Source organism: Anolis carolinensis, chromosome 6, assembly GCF_035594765.1.
Source record: "Anolis carolinensis isolate JA03-04 chromosome 6, rAnoCar3.1.pri, whole genome shotgun sequence".
Taxonomy (NCBI): domain Eukaryota; kingdom Metazoa; phylum Chordata; class Lepidosauria; order Squamata; family Dactyloidae; genus Anolis; species Anolis carolinensis.
Window position 1 is genome coordinate 84,136,921 of NC_085846.1, and position 16,253 is coordinate 84,153,173.

Genomic DNA, 16,253 nt, shown 5'->3' on the forward strand with positions numbered 1-16,253 from the left:
TAAACACAGACTTGTAATTAATACCATTACAATTTTGTGCATCCTCTAGAGCACATATCTCTGTCTTTTAAAGATAGAATAACATGCCCTTCCTAACCTGCGCCATATAACCTCGAATGAACTGTTCTTTTCTGAAGGCATGTTTACTGGAAAGCTTTGGAAATCCCCGAAGACTGATACTGTATTTAATTAATCTTTTCTTTATCCTTTCCAGACCCACTTACCCAGTGTTTCCCCTGCAGCTAAAAGCACAGTGTGATTCATAAATTATGTCCATTAATTTAGACATCAATACCCTTTTCTCAATATTGATATCCCAGACGTTACAATGAATACTTTACTAAGAGCCAAGGAGTCTAATTGGCCCATTCCCTTCAGTCATAAAGTAATTGTCGATAAAAGCAATTAGGGTTGCCTTACGCCGAATGCATCAGTCTTGTATTCCCAGTGTGTGCTGTACATCCTGCTAATACTCAAGAACTTTTCAAATGATGTTTGTGCAAGTGTCTCGCTAGTCTTTTTACTGCCTCACTGCCATATTTATAACAATTCCATCTCCTTGGGAGATTTCCTCTACTATAGGCAGTCACATTAGATAGTGTGTAGTGCCAGGAATTGAGGGCAATAATGGCCATTCTGTTAGTGCACCTTATCCAAATGAATGGTGATAGCAACTGATATTGAGTTGAAGACTACAAGAATAGTTATATTGAAGCTATATTGTCAAACCAGCATAATATTTTATGATTTAAGCCTATTGATGTATGGCGACCCCATGAATTTCATATGGTTTTCCTGGGCAAGAAGTTCTCAGCGGTACGTTTTGTCAGTCCCTTCCTTTGAAATATGACCTATTGCCCCTGGTAGTTTTGGTGTTTCCCACCCATGTGTGAACAAGGGTTGACCCTGCTTAGTTTCCAAGGTCAGAAGATGCTTTTAGAGTATTTAGGCAGTTTTGTTAAACCACTGAAATGCTGACCAAAAGGTCGGCAGTTCAAATCCGGGGAGCGGGGTGAGCTCCCTCAGTGGTGCAATGGATTAAACCGCTGAGCTGCTGAACTTGTTGACCGAAAGGTCGGCAGTTCGAATCTGGGGAGTGGGGTGAACTCCTGCCGTTAGCTCCAGCTTTGCCAACCTAGCAGTTTGAAAACGTGCAAATGTGAATAGATCAATAGGTACCACTCCAGCGGGAAGGTAACAGCGCTCCATGCAGTCATGCCGACCACATGGAGGTGTCTACGGACAACGCTGGTTCTTTGGCTTGGAAATGGAGATGAGCACTAACCCCCAGTCGGACACAACTAAATTTGCGTGTTTTCTCACTGCTAGATTGGCAGAAGCTGGGTCTAACAGCAGGAGCTCACCCCACTCCCCAGATTCAAACTGGCAAACTTTCGGTCAACAAGTTCAGCAGCTCAGCGGTTTAATCCACTGCTTCACCGAGGGATCCCGTAGATAAGGTACTATCCCCTTAATGGTTGTTATACAGGAAGGAATTGAAACAAGTGTTGATCACCACACAACTAGGAACAAGCAACACCTGCTGAAATTCCCTTATTACAACCATTAAGGGGCTAGAGAAGGTACTATCCCCCTTAGTAAAGGTAAAGGTTTCCCCTGACGTTAAGTCCAGTCATGTCTGACTCTGGGGGTTGGTGCTCATCTCCATTTCTAAGCCGAAGAGCCGGCGTTGTCCGTAGACATCTCCAAGGTCATGTGGCCAGCATGACTGCATGGAGCGCCATTAGCTTCCCGCCGGAGCGGTACCTATTGATCTACTCACATTGGCATGTTTTCGAACTGCTAGGTTGGCAGGAGCTGGAGCTAACAGCGGGTTTGAACCTGGGACCTTTCGGTCTCCAGCTCAGTACTTTAACGCACTTCGCCACCGGGCCTCCCTTAATGGATGTAAAAAGGAAATTTCAGCAGGTGCTGCTTGTTCCTAGTTGTGTAGTGAACACTTGCTTCAATTCCTTCCTCTATTCAAACATGAAAGAAAAAGAAGCCCTCTCTTATTTTCACTCTGGGGCCATGCTGCCCCTTAGCCACTGGCACTTGCCCACCTTGGTCCCAAATCTTGCATAGGACCTATAGTAAATGAGCCATCTGGATGGGTTATGGTTTGGATGCCACATATTACAACAGTACTGGATCTTCCTGGATGGGGGATCTCAGAAAATGATTCTGGGTGACTTTTGCATCTCCCTGCCCCATGACCGAATAGAGTTCCGTTTTGATGTTTTTAAATGCCTATATGAAAGGAAAATTGGCTTTTGGACTGTGGTGATGTGCTGATAACACACAGCTGCACCCATTTTGTATTTATCATTTGGAAGGAGACAGTGGAACTCATGAACAGGTGTGTGGAAGTTGTTTTTGGCGAGATGAGGGCAAAAACTGGAAGCTGTGTGAATAAGATGAAAGCACAGCAGGAAAAAAAAATAGGCTCATGTGGTAGAATCATACAGAGTTGGAAGATACTCCAAGGGCCATCCAGTCCATCCCCCTTCTTCCATGAGGGAATACACAATCAAAGCACTCCCAATGGTCATCCAGCCTCTGTTTAGAAAACCTCCAGGAGAGACTCAACCATACATTGGTAGAGAGATGCAATCTATTGTGCGAGGCTTTTTTACTCCACCTGAAAGAGCACATTCAGTTTGTTTACAACTCTCTAGATGACAACATCATAAAATGACTGCCTGGTGGATTCTGCAGCAAAATAATCAAATCTGTAAAAGTGAATCCCAGAAATGTGGAGGGCTAACTGTATCTCTCTTTGTTTGATATACATTTATTTCTCCTGAAAACCTACAACTTTGTGGCAACTCGCAAAAAGATGCTAATAAAAAAGTCACATTCCATGTGGACTGTCTTCAGAAACTGCTCAGAAATTTTTATTTAAATGCTTTTAAAATGTTTGTATGGCATGCAATTTCAGTGTAATTTGTTTTGAAGTATCCCATAAGCTTCTTTGAGTCCCATGTTGGGAGAAATATGTGATACACATTATACAAACAAGCTCAAAGGTTTTAATATTAAAACAATATTCAACACAATTTCAATTAAATTTAAACCCAAAAAGTACAGTATCACCAGTTTAAAAGAAAAGGGTGGATTTGGGAGTGGAAGCCTGTAATTGCTTTACAAAAGCAATTAATTCCATACAATCTAAGAGTTTAAAACATTTAATCCAGCCAAATTCACATTCAGAAGCCCTGACTCACATATCACAAGAATGCTCTTAGCTGCCATCATCACTTCTTTCTGTTCTACAGATTTTATTAAACACTAATCCAGGGTGAACTTAATGCCAAACTACTTGGCCAATAAATGGGTTGCATTTGTTTCTCATTCCCACATCACATTCTGAACATAAATATTTCAGAATATTTCTATTATAATACATACCATATTGGCATAGCATTATAAACCTAGATTAAAATATTAGCAACTGCTTTTTTGATTTCACAAAATGATATAGAGCTTGAAGGTGTTTGACACATTTGACTGAACAAACTTTATGCTAGATATAGTCTAGGAACATCTGGTGGACTGCAATATATCTCTCATCAGCCTTAGTTAGCACAGCCAATGATAAGGAAAACTAGCAAAATCTGGGTGGCCAAATCTTTCCTAATCTGTACTAGAACCTCAAACTTCTAACCTTGTTCATGTAAAGGTACTGTTCTCAAACAATATTTTTTCAGGGACTATAACTCATTATTTTAATATTACTTATAGCTTATATTGAAAATGCTATGTTAACATATGAAAATATATTCCTAATCTGTGTCATTATGGAAGCATATTCCTTAAATTAATGCAAAGGCAGTTTTCCTAAATCAGTTTTTCAGGTGCAAGTGCAGTCTGTTAAATATAGAAAGACACTTTAACATAAAGATGGGCCAAGTGTGCCTCAGGTTACATGTCCCTGGCAAGCACCTTTTTATTATCCCCATGCATCCCATGGTATTTCTTTTTCAAAAACATTTTTGGCCTAAAATATGCTCTGGGAGCTTGAGGCATATTTTTATAAAGTGTGTGTGTGTGTGTGTGTCCTGGGTCATTTTCAGGCCAGAGGGAGAACGCTTTCAAAACTAAAAATAAACCAGAAGTGTATTTCAATCTTTTCCTGCATCTAATATGATCTAAGGGGCGGGAGCTACAAAACATGTCCAATACTCCTTAGAGTTTTGTTGGAGGAAATCTAGGAGCAAAACATTTTAGTTTTTGCCAGTAGGGTTATGTGCAGTTCTCCAAGGTACTCTGGGGGAATAATATAGTCCCCAACCCCTGCTTTAATCAATCCAGTAGCTTTTAGTTAGCCTCTGTTTAAATAAGTGCACCAATGAAGACTTCTATGAAGTTTTTTCACACTAAACCTTAAATTTCTTTGTCTTTAAAGTATACATCCATTGTTCTCTCTGATAAGTGTTTTCCAAAGCTCTACTCAGAAGCTTAGCCAAGCCACAAGAGACATACCCATTGCCAAGTATGTGCGTAGGATTGTTATATTCAATGTGACTTGGGTAGGGCTGATATTTTTGATTCATCAAACTGAATGCTGCTTTGGAAATCACCTTTTTAAATATATTGCCACCCCAACGGGAAGAGGCTGTGCATGTGGCAGGTCAAAGTTAGAACTATAGCTCTATCGGCAAGATCTTAGTTAAGACTAAAAGGTAAAGGTAAAGGTTTCCCCTTGACATTAAGTCTAGTCGTGTCTGACTCTGGGGGTTGGTGCTCATCTCAATTTCTAAGCCAAAGAGCCGGCATTGTCTGTAGATGCCTCCAAGGTCATGTGGCTGGCATGACTGCATGGAGCGCTGTTACATTCCCGCCAGAGAGATACCCATTGATTTACTCACATTTGCAAATAATCAAACTGCTAGGTTGGCAGAAGCTGGGGCTAACAACAGGAGCTCACCCTGCTTCCCATATTCAAAACACTGACCTTTTGGTCAGCAAGTTCAGCAGTTTAACTCGCTGTACCACCAGGGACTACAGAGCTTCGAGTTCATTATAAGTACAAAAACTGTGTTGGGGAGGGCACCAACTCTTAAAATATAGGTAATTGGACTACAGCACGATCTACCATAGACAAAAAGTTTTCTCTTATGAAAGAGTGGAATAGAACAGTTCTCTGCTCAGATGTTTTGCCTCTAAAAGTTGGGTAGCTGTGAGAACTTAAGTAACTAACTGTACAATATAATTACCCACCGAGACTTCCTAAGAGTACAGCCAACTTTCAGATGTCAAAGACTGCCATGTGGTTGATAAATTTCACATTACCCCTGAATTCATTCTACATTAGGGAGACATACATTTCCAAGGAAGCAGTGAAACAAATAAAATGAAGAATAAAAAGAGATTCATAATCTTGATACATCTTGCCTTTTCCCTAGCAGACTTGTACAGACTTGCGTGCAGTGTTTTCTTTCAAACTGAAGGCAGTACAGGATTGTTGCACCCAGACTGGTACTTATTTGCTCATCTGGGCGTCTCCTGGGCAACATCCTTGCAGACTGCCAATTCTCTCACACCAGAAGCTACTTGCAGTTTCTCAAGTTGCTCCTGACACAAATATATATATATAAGCTAAATTGACATGATGTCACTTTTTAGCCATTCTTGTGGCCAATTTCTGACCTTTTATTTTACTCTTGGAAGATGCAGGGATTGGGAAGCAAAGTCTTGCATTTTTGACAGTTTTGGAAGATGGGGAGTATTGTTCCCGGATCAGAAGATCCATAGGCTTTGAGGAGCTTCTGAAAAGACTCACAAGCCACAGAAGGGTTGCTCATCCCTGCTTTAGTTACATTTGAACCATCCTAATGAGTTATGTCAGGAATCAGACAGAGTCCAGCTCACACAGTACTTCATTGCCTTGTAACAACTGGGCAGAGGCCTACGATTCATAAGCAAGTCATAATGGCAATTCTGATCTCATGTTAGTCATTAGTTGTAATTAGAGACATACTGTTTTGAAGTACAGAGGCTACATTTGACTAAGAGCAACAGATCTTTGTTTCAGTTTGAATGTCGCATTCCAAAACCAAGGGTCAGCATGTATTTATCAAAATCAACCTGTTTCAGCTACAAAAGCAAAGGCTTAAGAGCTCGGATGTTGAGGTGTCACAGGTTATAGTTATAGCGGAAGAGAAATATGTTGTGAGTCAAGATACATTCTGATACAGTTAAGAAACTGCTCATACAACAATGAAACTGTTAAAACCCATCCAGCACAAGCTTATAGTCAACAATGATAGACAGACAGATGAGTTAGCTGGTAGGGAAAGCCCTTCTTGTCTCTCTATTCCAGGGGTTCCCAAACTTTTTAAGCAGAGGGCCGGTCCACAATCTTTCAGACTGTTGAGGGGCCGAATTATCATTTGAAAAAAAATACAAATTCCTATGCATACTGCACATGTCTTATTTGTAGTGCAACAACAACAACAACGAAAGAACAATACAATATTTAAAAATGAAAACAATTTTAACCAACATAAACCTATTAGGATTTCAATGGAAAGTGTGGGCCTGCTACTGGCCAATGAGATAGTCAAGTTAATTAGGATTGTTGTTGTTGTTGTTGTGTGCCTTCAAGTCATGTCAGACTTTGGCCGAGCCTAAGTCTAAAATTATTTATTTACTGCATTTATCTACTACATTTATATCCCACCCTTCTCACCCCGAAGGGGACTCAGAGCAGCTGTATATACATACAATATATTATATTATTAGCATAACACAATATTAGCATTATCTATTACTATATTGAACTATACCACTATAGTATTATATAATATGTAATATATAACATATAATTAATATTATTATATGGTATTACTATTAGTATTATATTGTATAACATAAGATTATTATCAATATTATATGTATATACAAAATATTATATTATTAAAACTGATATAAAATATATTATAAAACTGAGGGCGGGGGCCAGGTAAATTACCTTGGAGGGCCGCATCCGGCCCCCGGGCCTTAGTTTGGGGACCCCTGCTCTATTCTCTTCTATTTCTTTGTTTGCCACAAGAATATGTACATTATTACTGTTTTTAAACTGTTGATTTTATGTTTTATACTTATTACTGATGTATTTGGATTGTTGTTTACATGATTTTAATATGTTGTAAGTCGCTTTGGGTCCCGTGAGGGAGAAAAGCAGGATATAAAGAATTATTATTATTATTATTATTATTTAGACTGCTAGTTCTCAGGGGCACATAACTTTTTATTCAGTTTCTAGCCACACAGTCAGCCACAGAATCTCCGTTTTGTTTTCCTGTGAGCATGGAGAGAGGCAAGATGCTTCCAGAGAGCTAGGCTCCACCTTTCCTATATAGAAATGTAGTTAAATGACTGTTGTTGCCACTTTACCTTTTAAATGATTTTTCCTTTTTGAAATTACCCAACATAAACAGACTATTTAGAGGTATTGATTTCCATTGCGATAGTGATTTTCCATCCCTCCAGATGTTATTTAAATCCCATCAGCCCTAACCAGATATCCAGTAATGATGGGCGATTAAGATGCAATTTAATGACGTCTGGTCAGCGACACAACATACCTTTTCCCACAATGAGATATGAAACTAAAAGACCATGACTGCTATATGTGCTTTGCTCTATGTTTATTGCAAAACTGTATTGTGCTATGCAATCTTCAAGGACTTCAATGCCCATACCACAACCAAATTGAATAGATCTTTCATTAGTAGAAATTAATTTTCTACACCAACGCTTGAGATAGATAAATATCTTTTGAAGGATTACTGTTTGTGCATCTGATTTAAAACAGTGTAGGTAGCCGTTACTTAAAAGCAACGTTACTTAAGCCGTTACTTAAAAGTTCGAGAGGTGGAGGCTTTAAGGGAATGTTTCCTAGAGTGAATTTTTTGGCTTTGAATTGTTTCAGTTCTTCCTCAGAGAGCTCATTCATTGGTGTGAATTGCTTTCCTGAAGAAACGGTAGTTGGGATTTCTGGGGGTGTCGATGCGGCCTGGCTGCCAAAGGCACTTGGTGTCTGCCCAAACAGCGAGTTCCCTGAATCCATAGCAGAGGGGACAGCGGCCGTCCCAAATCCCAAAGCAGGTGCTGTGTCCGAAGAACTTGAAGGAAAAGATTTCCCAAAGTTTGAAAAGCCAGGAACTCCAAAACCATCAGATGCTGCTGTGGCCTTAAATGAAAAGGAAGGTGCTGCTGCTGAAGCTGCTGGATTCCTGAAGCCAACAGAATTGGATGCAAGAGGGACGGTGGCCCCTTGAATGCTAGTAAGGTTCCCAAAGGCAGGTGTACTTCTAGGTGGGACATTACTTAGTTCAGGAGTTGATTTAAAAGAGAAGGCTTGAGTACTGTTTTGATTATCCACAGGGAAGGCTGAAAGTTTAACACAGAGGAAAGCAAGAGTTAGGTTTGCTGTGTTAAGATCAAACACCAGAATACACACACACACACAAGTTTAGGTACCCAGTGATGCCCGGGTTAGGTCTTTTGTAACACTATTTATTAGAAATAGTTTGATTTTGCATTTTGTGAATGGACCCATTAGAAAACGGATAAGAATGCGAGTGAACTACAACTCTTACTATCATCAGTCATTGCCTCCAAACCCCATCATGATTTTAAGTTGGTTTTAATGGGTATTTGTGCCAAGTTTAGTCCAGATCCATCATTGGTGGCCATATGGCCCTCTGGATGTTGCAACCATACTGAAAAATACATCCATAGATACATACATGTTTTGACTTTTATTATATACACAGAGGAAGAGAGAAGGGGGGGGGGGGTCCCATTCCAAAACTCCCAACTTACTGGATGTTCCAAAGGCTGGTAGCTGCTGTACCCCAAACCCAAATGCAGGCTGTGGTTGGGCAGCTACATTCTTCAATTCTGCAATCTTAAAAGATAGTAACAGTTTTACATTTGCTTCCAGTTCAGTTTTGTGCACTACAAACATAAGACCAAATATGAACAAGCATTTGATTTAAAATAGTGGCATTTATATTACAACCATCTCACATTTTGCCCTAGCACTAACCCGTACTAATTTTAATCTTACTACAAAAGGATTATTATATATTTGATAGGGGTGTGCTAAATGGCAGAAATCTGTTCAGTTTATGAATGGATCAGTTAGAAATTGGATAAGAATGTGAGTGAATCTTACACACACCCCGGTTTGGGACGATTCCGGGAGTGTAAAAGGGGGGGCCGTTTGGATTGGTAATTTGGAATCTAGAATTCAGTTTCCATTTCGGGAAGAATCTGAATGAACAGCAGGACTCTGGTGTGGCAAATAAAGAGCAAGGGAAGCTGCTATCTGTATAGAAGTCGACGGGACAGGAGGCAAGGGAGAGTTAAGTTTGAGAAGAATGCAAAGGTATTGCATAATTGATGGTTCTCAGTCAATGGGATGCATAACTATAAGGGGACGCGGATGTTTATGTGGACTAAAAGTTTTAATCCCAAATATATGCTGAAGTTTTCAAAATTATATTTATATTTTATAATTACAGTACCAGTAAGATGTATACTGTATGTGAAATATCATTTTAAAAATGCAATTTATTTAATTTACATGCCACCTTTCTGAGTGGAATTAAAGGTAGCTTATTGTAAATTAAAAACATTTACAATGGTTTTATAATCATCTCATAAAATATTTTTAAATCATTTAAATATTTTTTTAAAAAAAGATAAATAACTTTAATAATAATTATGATACTAATTGTAATTATTAATAATTACAATATTAATATATATTAACTATATTAATAATATAGTTTAATAATAATTTTATTATCTCCCTGAAGGGACTCGAGGCGGCTTACAAATGGGACCAAGCCCAGGCCACACAGCAACCTTCACCAACTAAAAAATGCAGTTAAAAACATAGTAACAAATAACAGTCCAATTAAAACACAATTAAAAAACACCAAAATATAAAATCATCATTAGAACAAAACTTAAACTAGCAACGAGGAATACGATGGACATGATCAGAATAGAGAGGGCTGGGCATGGACTTGTGCAAAAAGCAGACTGTAAGGCCATGGCAAGGGATAAAGTGCTAAATACATCCCAAAAGAGAACATCCCAAATAAAATCTGCTTAAACAAAAATGAAGAGGAATTATCTTTTTAATGCTCTGCTCCACTAGAGTACTATTTTAGGCCTTATAACTATACTATAATACCATAAAGAACAGTAAAATGCCTAAAAATTAAAAGATGTTTCTAATTTGGCAGGATCCAAGTTCTTTGGGAGAGAGACTTACAACATATAAGGGTGAGAACTACTGTCACAGCTGAAATATCAAAAATGAAGGAAAAAAGTTGCATTAGGGACAAAAAACAGAATTGGAAAAAGGAGGTTATATCTCATACAATCAACAGCAACACTGCATACAGAAATCAAATTTGTAAAAGTTACTTTTTCAGAAAATAATTCCATGGTTTTTTTTACTGATAGAATAAAATAAATACAACAAAAAGAGTGTTCTTTTTTTTAAAAAAAAAATCCAATCTCACCAGTCTGGTTTTATTAGATGCATTTATATTCTTCAGCTCATGCAATCTACTTCTCCACTGGGTTAATAACTGCTGGATTGAATTGATCTGAGAAAAAGAGGGGGAAAAGAAATTGCCAATCAAGAAAAGAAGAGATATTTTAAATTAAATGCGTCTATGAAGAACTATTATTTTTACAGAATTCAAAGGTGTATTTTTGGAAATGACCTTCAAACCATTTACATTACATAAATAGTAGATACTTACATAATTCTGAACAGCATTGTTTGCTTGGCAATTATAATATTCAAGACGTAACTCTTCCGGTAAAAAGTCTTGGAACCCTACAAGAAAAGGAACAATCAAAACAGCTCCTAAGCCCAACAAAGGAATCATTGCCAACACATTCTTACAAGTCAAGGTTTCTTGCTGAGAATCAGACACTAATTGGACAATAAGAAAGCATATTAGAGTTCAGGACTACAGGGATATTTTGGGATTTTATTCAGCAAGTATTCACCTGCTGACAGTCAGAGAACAGAGAGCTAGGACTCCAGATGCCTTGGGAATTTAAGAAGCAGAATCCACACTGTGGCCTCAATTAACTAAGTCACACTGTTGAAGTAAGACAGCAAACATTTGGTACACATAAAAGCAAATAGGGAGGACTCTACCTGAAATATTAGGCTTGTCTTTCATTGGTGAGTAAGTGGAAAACATCCATTGTCCTGACGATTCCCATATCTCCATGTCTTTCACGATTATTTCTCTGGATAAATGATATCAGAAAGTCACAAACTGCACCAAATTGGATACTGCACTGATTGATAAATTGTGCTCCCCTAATTTCTGAAACCACTTTAACTGCCAAGGTTCAACACACTATGGAATCATAAGATTTATAGTTAAGTGAGGAATCAGGACTCTTTGGCACAGAAGGTTAAAGAACTCATAAAATCACAACTCCCAGGATTCCAGAGCATTGAACAATAGCAATTAAAGTGGTGTCAAACTGCATTAATTCAACAGTGTAGAAGCTCCCTCTCAGAGCTTAGGGCTTTCTCAGTGGCTTTTTTCAATCTCTGGAACTACTTTTATAGGAAAACTCCTTAATCTTCTTCCATCAACTTATGAACGCATTTTTACAACACAAGGCTATTTGGATCTGACTATTTCACTAAAAAGGGAGTTTTCACAGTACATTGTACTATTTATAACCTCTGCTTTCAGATCAACATCAAGGCAGTTTAATGCTATTATATACATAATATTTCTTATATATTTAGCCATTTAAGGCTTTATTTATAACTTTTAACCTTTGGGAAGTGATGAGACAATAAATAAAGCAATACTATATAGGAAATAGATCACAATGGTAGTGCCCTGCACTTTATTTCCCATACTGTGATTATTGCAACATGTATCTGAGGAATATAATGAATTATGATAAACAGCTGCAATTTAATTGCCCCCAATGTATGACTCTGATGCCAATCAACCATAGTCTGTGTCAAAACATTTTCAGTAACTAGCTGACATTCCGATCCTCAAACACTGGCAAAACAGCATAAAATAGTGTGTGAACAAGACTTTAGGTTTTTTAAAAAAAAAATTGGGCCAACATGTAATTTAATTTAAAATGTATAAAGATTAAAGGTACAGAAAACTGCAACTTACAAGAGTTTTTCCTCCTCATCCTTAACGCCATCGGTACCGACATTGTCATTGGCACCTAGAACAGTGAACCTGTTTTGAGAAAAACCTGAAGATCCACCTCCTCTGTTGTCATTCCAATTAGAAGATTTAGCAAAACTAGATGTCTGGATGACATTACTGTATCTCTGATTGTTCCCGTAATTGTACCCTCTTAGAAAACCGCAGCTTCTATGTGGAGTTTCAGGGCCAGAAAAGCAGATGGAGGAGGCAAAAGAATGGTTTACCCCAAGGCAGCGTTCTTGCACCAACCTTATTTAATATCTTCACGAACGATCAGCCACAACCACCACTCACAAAGAGCTTTATATATGCTGATGACCTTGGCCTTACAACACAAGCAAAAGATTTTGAAACAGTTGAAAAGCAACTCACCAATGCCTTGAAAGATCTCTCCAGCTACTACAAAGAGAACCACCTGAAGCCTAACCCTGCCAAGACACAAGTGTGTGCTTTTCCACCTACGTAACCGCGAAGCCAACAGGAAACTGAAAGTTACTTGGGAAGGCCAAGAGCTCGAACACTGTTTCCATCCTAAATACCTTGGTGTCACCTTAGACCGAACACTAACATATAGGAAACACTGCATGAACACCAAGCACAAAGTAGCTGCACGCAATAACATCCTGCGGAAACTGTCTGGCAGCGCATGGGGTGCAGACCCACAAGTAATAAGAACATCAGCCCTGGCCTTGTCTTTCTCAACTGCAGAGTATGCCTGTCCTGTCTGGCACAAGTCTGCCCACGCAAAGCAGGTGGACATAGCACTGAATGAAACATGCAGAATCATCACATGATGCCTTAAACCTACACCTGTTGATAAACTCTACAAGTTAGCTGGCATTGCCCCTCCTGACATGCGACGGGAAGTTGCTGCTAACGGTGAGAGAAAAAAGGTCGAACATTGTGAAAGCCACCCACTGCATGGCTATCACCCTCCCACCAGACTCAAATCAAGGAAGGGCTTCATGAGAACCACCACTCTTCTTGATGTTCCTCCAGCAACAGCAAGGGTGTCCCTCTGGGCAGCTAAACCTGGCAATTCTAACTGGATGACCCCCCAAGAGGGTCTTCCTCCAGGGGCAAACCAAGAATGGGCAACTTGGAAGTCCCTGAACAGACTGAGAAGCGGAGTGGGCAGATCAAAAGACAACTTGGCAAGGTGGCACTACCTGGAGGAATCCTCCACCTTGTGTGACTGTGGAGCTGAACAAACAACTCAGCACATGTATGCTTGCCCACAATGCCCTGCCTCATGCACGGAGGAGTTGTTTAAAGCTACAGACAATGTGGTTGCTGTCGCCCGCTTTTGGTCCAAAACTATTTAGTTGCTTGTGATTTCTTCTTCTTTTTTTTAATTTCCATTATTTGAAATGTATTTATTGTACAATGTTTTTGACACGAAATAAATAAAAATAAATCTCTGATTGTGGCCACTCCATCCTCCGCTTCTATTGGAGTCTTCAATGACATAAAGAAAAAAGAAGATTCATTGAGTACATACGTGTTTGTCTTCTATGAAGCAAAATACATCTGAGGTCAGGTTATGATGAGTAATTATATTACACTATGTAACACGATTTTGGTTTCCGAGTTACAGAAAGGGTAATTATTTTGGTAATCTAAAGTATAAATCCCATTAGGCATTAAAGACCACACACAGTCCAATGATGATGACACCGCCTCTAGCATCCTATGATTTTTTAACAATGACTTTTTCATTATTTTCAGCATCTTGTAAGCCAGTGTGGCATAGTGGTTTGAGTGCTGGACTACAACTTTGGAGACCAGGGTTTGAATCCTTGCAAATTTCTGACTTATGGGGACCTTGGGCAATTCTCTCTCTTAGCAAAAAAAGGCAAAAAAAAAACACAATTTGCCATGAAAACCCCACTGTAAGGTGACTGTAAGTCAGAAATGACTTAAAAATATACAAATCTGGGAAAGAGGTCAGATAGGCTGCACATCAGTTATCTAGAATGCTAAATCCCAAAGGGGCTGAAATAGTGGATACTTTTGCCTTCTAACATTTCCATGAACACATATTTTGTTTCATGTACAAATTATTAATATACTACTGTTTAAAATTACCTCTAGACTATATGTCTAAGACATGTGTTCTCAATTATCTTTGAGATGGTTCCTTGTGTCAGCCGGCCAGGACATCTTTTTTTTAACAAAACAGTTATCAACAGGTGACACAGTCAAAAGGAGAGCGAGCATGTGGGCTGCAGCCCCTTTCATAGCTTCTCAGAAAGCACAGAGTAAAGGAAACTCTACATCAGAACATGCATACAGGAAACAGTAAGCAACAAGATCAGAAACAAATTGATTGCTAGAGAAGGCTTGATGGGGGTTTGTCATTCCAACAGATCTTGCACCTACCAATCCCCATGGATGCCAGTTAACTGAGAGTCTACTGTACATGAAGCACAACTGGGGGGTTGGTCTGGCTGGTCCTTATGGCCTCTTCCAAGTCAATGATTCTATGAAATACCTTTCAAGGGTTGCTGAGAGTTTTCCAGGGCATATGGCCATGTTCCAGAAGCATTCTCTCCTGACATTTTGCCCACATCTATGGCAGGCATCCTCAGAGGTTGTGAGGTATATGGAGAAACTAAACAAGGAAGGTTTATATATCTGTGGAATGTCCAGGGTGGGAGAAAGAACTCTTGTCTGTTTGAGGAAAGTGTGAATGTAGCAACTGGCCACCTTGATTAGCATTGAATGCCTTGCAACTTCAACGCCTGGCTACTTATTGCCTGGGGGAATCCTTTGTTGGGAGGTATTAGCTGGCCCTGATTGTTTCATGCCTGGAATTTTCCCGTTTTCTGAGTGTTGTTCTTTATTTACTGTCCTGATTTTTTTAAATACTAGTAGCCAGACTTTGGTTATTTCCAGACCCACTATGAAAATCCAAGAAATGCTATCTTCAGCAAAGGACAGGAGGGATCCTCTCAACTCTGCAGGAGTCTACCATATTCAGGAGTGCTGGTGCATCACCAAACTACAAATCACAGGATTCAACAGCATTGAGTCATGGCTCTTGCGTACTGAGTGTGGATGTCTCAAGAGACATGGAGACTGTCTGTGGATAAGTCTACATAGGGAACACCAAATGCAGCACTGCCCATACATGAATCAAGGAACATGAAAGACACTGAAGACTAATCCAACCAGAGAAGTCAGCCATAGCAGAGCAAATGATGAACCCACCTGGACACAGTATATTATTTGAGAACACAGAAATGCTGGACCACTCTAACAAGACTACACAGAGAAGCATGTGGACAATTTCAATTTCAACCAGAGGCAGCTAACAGCTCCAGAGGATTCCCCCAGGCAGGAAGCAGCCAGGCTATGAAGCTACGAGGCCATTCAATGCTAATCAAGCTGGCCAATTTCAACATTAACACGGGCTTCATGTAGAAAAGAGTTTTTTTCTCCCACTCTGCACATTCCACAAATATATAAACTCCACTAGCCTCGTTTCCAACAGACTTCACAACCTCTGAGGATGCCTGCCGTAGATGTGGGCGAAACGTCAGGAGAGAATGCTTCTGAAACATGGTCATATAGCCCGGAAAACTATCGGCTGTTAGGAACTGTGAGAGTTGTCATCCAAAACACCTGGAGGGCCGAAGTTTGCCCATGCCTGTGTTAGAGGCTGACGGCGCATGCGCTACTCCTTCTCCCTCCCTCACTCACTCCCGCATCTGGGCTTTTACCTGAACTCTGAGGCAAGGCCTGACTGGGCCTCCCGTACCGCGGGTGCTCGTTCCAACACCGCTCTCCGAAGCGGCAGTTGCCCCGCAAGAAATACGGGCACACCCCACCCGCATTCCGCGCCATAGCAGTTCCAGCTTCCCTGCCACTCCTCACCCTTTCTAACCGCTCCTTCACTCCAATTCGAACCGACTTAACGGCGGCTTATATACTTCCCTCCCCATACGCACGCACACATACTCGCTGCGTCAGTGACGACACAAAGCCCAGACACGGATTCCA

The 16,253-nt window shown here is 39.8% G+C and overlaps 1 protein-coding gene across 3 annotated transcripts; it reads right to left on the reverse strand.

The window, feature by feature from the left end:
• Nucleotides 1-7,638: 7,638 nt before the first annotated feature.
• On the reverse strand, nt 7,639-16,221 carry nup42 (nucleoporin 42). 3 transcript variants are annotated; one of them, XM_062957431.1, is made up of 7 exons: nt 16,128-16,221; nt 12,210-12,264; nt 11,207-11,301; nt 10,800-10,876; nt 10,554-10,640; nt 8,836-8,920; nt 7,639-8,400 (listed from the first exon to the last, which is right to left on the reverse strand). In XM_062957431.1, exons 3-7 carry the CDS (start codon nt 11,280-11,282, stop codon nt 7,835-7,837), a joined length of 891 nt encoding a protein of 296 aa, XP_062813501.1. In that variant the 5' UTR covers nt 11,283-11,301; nt 12,210-12,264; nt 16,128-16,221; the 3' UTR covers nt 7,639-7,834. The 3 variants fall into 3 exon arrangements, with proteins under 3 accessions (XP_062813501.1, XP_008110851.1, XP_062813502.1); XM_008112644.3 differs by having other exon boundaries at nt 15,974-16,220; XM_062957432.1 differs by lacking the exon at nt 12,210-12,264 and having other exon boundaries at nt 15,974-16,216.
• Between the last annotated feature and the right edge of the window lie 32 nt (nt 16,222-16,253).